At 31.2% G+C, this 8,819-nt stretch overlaps 1 protein-coding gene across 1 annotated transcript; it reads left to right on the top strand.

The window, feature by feature from the left end:
- Nucleotides 1-386: 386 nt before the first annotated feature.
- On the top strand, nt 387-8,527 carry LOC132723835 (homeobox protein Nkx-2.1-like). Its single transcript, XM_060708627.1, has 2 exons — nt 387-1,198; nt 6,402-8,527. Exons 1-2 carry the CDS (start codon nt 826-828, stop codon nt 7,154-7,156), a joined length of 1,128 nt encoding a protein of 375 aa, XP_060564610.1. The 5' UTR covers nt 387-825; the 3' UTR covers nt 7,157-8,527.
- Nucleotides 8,528-8,819: the final 292 nt, after the last annotated feature.

Here is an 8,819-nt window from a genome sequence, read left to right on the forward strand (position 1 = left end):
TAAGCCCAAACATACCCATTTCAATTAATAATATTACCAAAATTTTCAATTTTCAAGTACATTGTATTGTATCTTTAAAAGAAATGCTTAAATTATTGTACAAAAACGACACAATGTTAAGTTGCTTTAAACGGTTGAAAATTTAGTTATGCAGGTATATTTGCTTCCCGGGAGTGGAGGTAGGCGGGTTCTGGTATAACAAAGTTGGCAAGCTAAGCAAAGAGTTTAAAATAATTTCAAAAGTTAAAAAAATATTCACCACCCGGCTCTTAAGACTCAAAGCCACGCCCCTTCAATATTTTTAATCGCCTTACTTCAAGGCTTTTTTCCTTAATCTGGTATAAAAGGCAACGTTTAAATGTTGAAATTTTATATCTTAATTCAGTCATTGACTGTTTCGGACGTGCTTTAAAAAATTTCAAGTTCTAATCACATTTTCTTGATTATTAAAAATTAGCAGTGGATGATCTGGTGTCAAAATTCAAAGTATTAATTGCCCTGCGGTGCGGAAGCCTACAGAAGCTTATAAATTGTCATCATTATTACTATTGAAGGATAATAAAGCTGCTGGCAGATAGCGATTTGTCAACAGACTCCGCCCATTATCCGGAGAAGGAGGGATTTAGCAGAAACAGATACTTCGATACCCGTTCTGCGCGTGCGCATACATCCTTCGGGTGATAATTTGGAGGACTTGAAAAAATTGCGACATTTATATTCATGCTGAAGATGTAGATTGGTTCTTGGAGTAGCGAGGTACTTAAAACGGAATAGTGATAAAGTGACATTGGAGACGCGTCTTGAGTGTGAATCATTAAGGACGTAATGTCCGTCAGTCCTAAGCATAGTACACCATTTTCTGTGACAGATATCTTGAACCCCATTGAGGAGTTACAAAACTTTTCTAACTTTAACTTACCACTACGCAAAACGACGTTCGGGGAGACAGGAATCCCGGGCCTTGGGGCTTACACTTATCGCGGCTCGGGTTCTCAGACTGGAGTTGGAAGTATGAACAGTATGAGTGCCATGAGTGTGCCGGTGACAAACCCGTACCACAACTATGTGCCACCGCTAAGCCATCACGCACCGAGCTTCACGTCTCAGTATTGTAACGGTGGGGATTACTACACCGACCCTATGATGAGGAATGGCACGAACTGGTATAATGCCGGATCTCCCGACCACCGACTCACAAGTAAGTATCTTTTAATATATCTAATATGTTCTTGTATCGGTACAATCTATCATGGTCATAAAAAAGATTTGGCAAAGATTATTGAGTGAATATAGTTTGTGGTAATGTGTATAATGACAAATATTTTGAATATTTTGTTAATGGTGTTTTGTAAAGTTCTTTGATTTTACGCAACTTGATTGTAAACGAAATGCGTAAACTTTGATAAATAATGTATAGGAGAAAATGATAAAATTGAAGTATGGGTAAACGTCGGCATACATTTGACTTTTTAACTACCCTTGTTAACTTGTGCAAAATGATATATGAATGTATATAGATCGTTTTATTCAATACGTAAAAAACAAAAAAACAAAGAAATGCATCCGAGTTGGGAATTTTGATACCAGAATATATATATAATATATATATTTATAATAGTTCACTAACTAATAATAAAGCGCATTTCTCAATTGACAAATAGATAAATATAACTTATACATTTATGTATGTATATAAAACTAGCTATTAGAATGAATGAACTAAAAAAACAACAATAAAAATGTTATTCACTTACTAACTTATAGGATTTAAACATTAAGTTTAGTTTACGTGCGAATCGTTGTCTCTGAAACAGAATGCACTGGGAGAAATATTATTATCTATTTGAACTGGGACAAAACAATAATAAATACTTTTGTCCAAGAATTGAAGAAATAAAAAGATATTTATAAGATATTCAGTTATCATGCCCTTCTCTCGTGCATGTACTTCTTTTTATCATTTCAAAAAGAAAAATCAAAGGGAAAAGGAATTAAAAAACACCCTTTATATTTCACGGTATTTAAGATGACGATTTTTTTTATATTTGGAGTGAACCAGGCTTTAAAACAAAAAGGGCGGCTTAGGTCACGCTATGTATACATGCAGGTGTCACCCATCAAATTTTGAGAGCCCAAGTCGGGTTCGGGAGATAAAACCCAACTTTTTCAAGTACTGTTTTCCTGATCAACATGAAATCGGCTCCAAAGTCGAATATAAACGTTTAGTGATTACAGTTATACCAAAGTTTAGGCAAGTTTGCCAGATAAAGACATTTGTTGGATAAACAAAACAATTTGATATGCGCGGTTTGAACAAATAGAACGGTTCCTGCTATTTAACATATACATGTCTTTATCGGTTTTGAAAGAAATTGCTTCGTATTACAAAAATAGGGGATTTTTTTCGTGTGTTTTTTCCTTTCAAAAATTGCAAAGATTGTTTTTTTGCTGCTCATGAGATCGGAAATAATGAAAATTTATGCAGAAACATTTATCTTTATAAGTAAATTTAGACAAATGCACGAGTTGTAATTTAATAAATGCCTATTATATATTATGTATATTAAATTTATCATTAAAAAGTATATTTTAAACAAAATAATAACAAAAACACTAATCTTTCATGATGTTATAATAATTGTATAAATGAAATAGTAAGACAACACTAAAACGATTAATTTGATTTTATTAAATGTAGCACCATTTTCACAAATATTAATTTTCTTTTAAATGAATAAAAAGAAACACTTTCAAAAATATCATTTTTCTTTAAATGTATATAAAAAGAAACACTTTCAATATAATATTAAACAGAACGTATAATGATAATTGTATATTATAAAAACGGTATCATTTTTTTAGGTGTTAAGATATCTTTTTAAAGTGATATAACTTGCTCAGTGCCTAATACTGTCTCTGTACTTCAAATAATAAGAAAGAGTCGAAAATAAAATTTACAGACCATTTTGTTTAAATACAATTTTTAAACGAATTTCACGAGCAATTTATGACATGACCAACTGATTTATAGGTTCTTTAAGTGACTTTCATTCCTGATAAGTTAATAACACAGATTTTATTTCGACTAGAGATTTCCTTACATCGGAAAAAAAACCTGAAAAAAAAGGCAAGTCAACTATCAAGTCAAGTCAATGTTTATTTGTTGTCGGTATCAAATATGAAACAAAATTTGTGAAATAATAAATGAAAAATAAAATATAAAATGTAAAATAAATAAATACCTATATGTCGCTTAAATTTAAACAAAAACATATACAATTATTATCTTATTTACATATTCACTCACAACAAAATAAAAATTTAAGGATATCAATTTGTTCATAATGATTAACATTCTTTTTTCCCTTCTTTTTTCCTAAGTGAAATTTAAAGTTTTTTTTAATGAATTTAAAAACCAGGATCTTTCAAATTAAAAGATATAATTACAGAAATAAGATATTTGCCATTATTTTTTTTTTTGTTAAATGAGAGGAACCATGTAGTGTATGAATTAAATTAAATTAAAGTAAAGAAGAACACTCCAAAAAAAGTGAGATAAGATAGCAAATTGTTGTTGAAATAAACAAAACAAAAATATAATGACATTTCCGGTTGCGTTTCAAATAATACCATGTCTAAATTTCAAACAAGTATGTATCGAATATTTCTAATTTCAATCTAGTATTGTAGAAAACAAGGAATAATTTTTAGACAGAAGATATTATCAGACGAATGACGTAAAGTGTACTACTACTTTTGTCACGTGACATGCAAACGCCTGTACCTATATCGGAACGAAATATTCTTTGAGTAAAAAGTACCAGTCAAAAATATAATAATTATATTTTTATATTTCATTAAATTTGCCTTTGTTTACGGGCAATTACTTAGGAAACTATTATTAATTTATTCATAGACTTTTTTCCATTTTCATTTTTTAGAATAGTGTCAAAAATTATTTAGGGTTTCTATGATAAAACCTATGCAATAGATTGTTACAGCTATTATGAAATTGATGGAAATGTTTATTTCAGAATTGAAATCTATGTTGTTCTTGTTGTTTTACTTCTAAATTTATATTACCCGAAACGGGAATATGGAATGAAAGGCAGCTTCTATTTTTTTGTCATCCTACATGTTAACATTTATACGACAACGATGATGATAACAATTTATTGCCTCCAGTACAGAGCTAGGCCAGTGCGCACTCTCGTGCATTTCGAACCAGATTCTGCACTGGTGGCTTCTTAACTTTATTATTTTGATGATGTAATTCTTTACACTTCTAATGTACAGTTTTATATCCAAACCCGTGTAAAAATAGAGTATTTAACGCATTTTCGTCGTCACAAACATGTCTTTTTTTCTAATTCAGTTCATTAAAATAAGAATTGAACATTTTGTAAAGCGATCTCTAAGACCATTTTTTCTCTCGAGGTCTAGTGTTAGGAATTGACATTATCAATGAATGCCAACGTTTTCACTTTCATTTTGATAATAAAGTAAGAAATTGGACACTGTTAGAGGAAATGAAAGCACCACGCAGAGATAATTACACCTTTTTGATAGAATTTTAAATATACACCTTCTTTTTTGTATTTATATTTCAAATCTGAACGCGTTGACCTTTGCTATTCTTGTTCAATTTGTATGCCGATTAAACAATTATAAATTTGGAAGTACAAGGTTTTTAGAATCAGGCCTATATTAATGCATTTTCTTTGATAGGCATACTGTATAATTAGATGGGTTTCTTAATTTAATTAAATCAGAAAATTAACTAACCAGTGTTAATCAAAACTGTTTTGGAATGGATGAGGGAGTGTATTCCATACATATTTTAAGGGTTAATTTCAAGGAAAAGGTCAAATTGCATTATTAATTAATCAACTAACGAAATACATAGATGTTTTGAAATTTTTTTTTTATGTATTCTTTCCGAAACATGTTATAATACATTTTTAATGTATATTATTTATAGAATGGGACAGAAAATGCAGCAATCGTGGTTCTATATTTATAAATCAGTATAGTTTGCAAGTACAAACGTGGAATAATATGATATTGCATTGTGTCAATTAAATAACATCGAATCGGATTGGAGAATATTTAGAAATCAATGTATTTATAAGGAAAATCCGATCCCGAAAAATATTATTCTAATAAATAAGAGAAGGTGTTAAGATTATTTTCAACAGGTTAATCCCCGCTTTAAGGCCTGTGCCACCTGTTCACAACATTTTTCTTTCCGATTTTTCTCTTTAGCCATGTTGTCAAAATAGTTTTGCGGCGCGTTTGACCATACTGTGTTAGTTTAAACGCTTGGAAAAATATTAGCACCATGTACTAGAAAAATATTGTTGTAATATAGGAAAAGTTGACGATTTGAATAGAAATTGACTTTAATTTGTTTTAGATATTAACAGTGTACGGAATAATGAAATAAAATTTAATTGAATTGTTTTTGCATTGTGACGAACGTTAGAGTCAAAGGGCGAGGGACAACCTGTACCTGGAGCCAATCATTTAATATTCTGTCAAACTGGTTTAATATTATAGATTATGTATTTTGTATTTAATAAATATCATTTGAATAAATAATACAAATTTTATCTTCGCGTTTCCTACCCATTTTCATATCAGAATGACCTCCTGAAATAGATCTGTTAACAGTTAAGAAAATACGAACGTTACTTTTGACCAAGGCATGAATGTTTAACAGAAATCAACCTATTCAGAATATAAATAAATTATGAGAATAAAAAAATAAACATGGCGTTCCTACTCAAGTATATCTAGAAAGGCAAATAAAATGTTAAAAACCGCAGAAAGCGAGCCTTATATAAAGATTATGATAAATCATACTTCAAGTATATGAACGAAATTATAGGACCCGAGAAATATTTATCATGTTAAAAGAATTAATAAATAATAATTTAAAAGCTTTTAATTTGAATTTCCGATTTGACAACGTACGTAATTATACAAATGTCTAAGGCTATTGCTGTAATGGTAAACAAGGTGTTCCAGAGAAAACAAATAAAATAAATATCAAAAAATAAAATCGATATAAAAATAATCGTTTGAATTGTTAACTAATATCTTTTTTTAACTTGTGTATTACATTGAATTTAATAAAACTTTTCTTAAAATTGATACAGTTATTAAAAAGGGGTTTTCATCAATTTGAAAAGAAATTCCAATATGAATTTTCTCGTTTTGAATGCTAAATATTTACTCACTATATAATTAATAAGTAAACTTATTACAATAATAACATAACATAACATGTTATATGGAAACAAAAATGTTTTGGTTATTCTCAAAATAAATTGCATTCCAACATAATTATGTCATTTTGCAAATGATCGTATACCTATATTTCTCCTTTTACATTACAGTTTCTCGTCTGATGAGTGGTCAGAGCTCGTGCGCCATGTCACCAATGTCGTCTGGGATGAACCACATGAATACCATGGGAATCCCAGGTCTGGATCATAATAAGGCCATGCAGTTCCCTCTCACGCAGCGCCGGAAGCGTAGGATTCTTTTCTCCCAGGCTCAGGTGTACGAGCTTGAAAGAAGATTCAAACAGCAGAAGTATCTCTCGGCGCCAGAAAGAGAACATCTAGCCAGCATGATCAATCTAACGCCGACTCAAGTTAAAATCTGGTTTCAGAACCATCGTTATAAGTGCAAGCGTCAACAGAAAGATAAAGATAAGTTAGATTCTAGTGCAAGCTCAAATGCGAGCGAAAATTCACCGCAACAATCTCAGAACTCGCAAAATTCGCCTAAAAAGGTGGCAGTTCCGGTTTTAGTCAAAGATGGAAAACCCTGTTCCGGAAACGGAAATACTGACTCTCATAATTCACAACCTGCGCATGCGCAGGCGCGTGTAAGTTCCTCATCGCATAATCATACTGGCTCAAGCCCTGTTCATGTTCATGGTTCGTCTAGTGCCAAGATAAACACTGCCCCATCCATACATGGAAACACGATGTCATCAGTTACTAATTCATCTACGCATTGTTTCTCATCTTCATCGTCATCGTTGTCATCACCGACGTCAGGGATATATAACAGCATAAATTACCCTACCCCGGCTGTTATGAATGGGGGCTCGCCATACCTACTAAGTGGAAGAACATGGTGACGTGACATCGGAGACATTTACTAAAAATGTGTTAAAAGGATTTCATGGTTTCCGTCACCATTGATCAATGTTTACTCTTCCCAAGTTAAACGCTCGTAAAAGCTGGGCTTTATGGGTTTGCACAAGCGCAACGTGCTATAAAATCCAACCATAGGGAAGGGTGTAAGTTATAAACACCACAAAGGACGAAAGTGACAATTTATGAAAGTAATCGATGCAGTTATTTGCATTGAGGGATGTTTTAATGTACTAGGTTAGTTTATTATCAACATTTCCTAAACCCGTATACTCCTCCAAAGGTTTTTCTATCACAATGTTCAAGGCAGTTCGAAAAAATATGTTTGTTACTTTGTCACTAGTAAAACATGACCGCTTGTTCATTTTAAACAACGTTTGGGTGTAAAATACAATTTGATCTTCGTTTTTTGCAATTATCAATTTCAGTAAAATTAAAGGGTTAAAGCCAGATTATTGCAGAACGGCTTTTTTTTGCTTGAAAATGATTTACGGAATGTGTACGGTGACCAGGAAATAAACATATCTTTCACAATAGCATTTATATCTTTTTTTAGATGAATTACTTCATACAGCTTTATATATTTTATTCTTTACACAGAAACTAATTCGTCCAAATAAGTTCTGCATTGAAGTTTTATATGTAGGCGGTTTTTATGTATTTATTATTTACTTATTTTCTAACGATAAACAGACTTTATCTCCATGTTCGTGTATGTCTAAAGAAAGATGTGTTCATTTTTGCAAATAACACTCAAAACCTAAGAATTTTGAGCTGAAAAAAAATCATTTAATAACTAGGTTCTTCGAAATTAAACAGTTATATATGCCAAAATACATACAGTTTACGAGGACCATTTTGTTCAGCAACAATTGAAGTAGAATTTTTTTTTCATCACGATTTTCAAATTTGTTAGACTGAATGTTACTAAGTGAGAACAAATATTGTAAAATGCACGAAGATTTCGTGTACATTCCTTAAGTAATTGAAAAATGCACGAAAATTTCGTGTGCAATCCATAACTTACATGTATTTAAAATTCACGAATATTTCATTTGAAATCCATAAGTTATTGGGAAAAAAATGCACGAAGATTTCGTGTGAAATTCATAAGTTATTGAAAAATGCACGAAGATTTCGTGTGTTATTCGTAAGTTATTGAAAAATGCACGAAAATCTCGTGCAGGAGGACCCTTTTGTCTCTTTACATTGTACAGCTTACTCCTTGTTGTTCAGACCGTGGAATATATTACTTGTATTACTTGTTTTTATGTTCCAGTTTTATTGTATAATTTATATGTTTAAGACATTTATTGATATGATATGACAATCAATAAATAATATATTTAAAGATATTACTCTTTGTTTGTTTTGTGAACTAGGAGTGTATTTTGTAGTTGCATGTACACAGAAAGGTGTGGTTGCTTTTAGTAAGTTGTTTATAGCAAAAAGGCCGAAATACTTACCCTGTTCTGTCACGTGATCAGATATATTTTGTACAATACCTCGTATTCGCTATATTTTTTGGGAGACTCTGTAACATGTTTTAATTACATTCGATCCTGGTTCCTGGCCTCTCTTATCGAATTAAAATATACTTGAAGTCTTAAACTCATTATTACTGGAACCCGTTATATATAAAACATG

The sequence above is a fragment of the Ruditapes philippinarum genome, unplaced genomic scaffold (assembly GCF_026571515.1).
Source record: "Ruditapes philippinarum isolate M1 unplaced genomic scaffold, ASM2657151v2 ctg489_1_1_1_1, whole genome shotgun sequence".
Taxonomy (NCBI): Eukaryota; Metazoa; Mollusca; class Bivalvia; order Venerida; family Veneridae; genus Ruditapes; species Ruditapes philippinarum.

What these genes read in the sequence shown, in the direction of transcription:
- LOC132723835 (XM_060708627.1), top strand. Translation starts at nt 826, where the DNA reads ATGTCCGTCAGTCCTAAGCATAGTACACCATTTTCTGTGACAGATATC. An exon ending in TCCCGACCACCGACTCACAA is followed by an intron (nt 1,199 to 6,401) that starts GTAAGTATCTTT and finishes TTTACATTACAG; the next exon opens with TTTCTCGTCTGATGAGTGGT.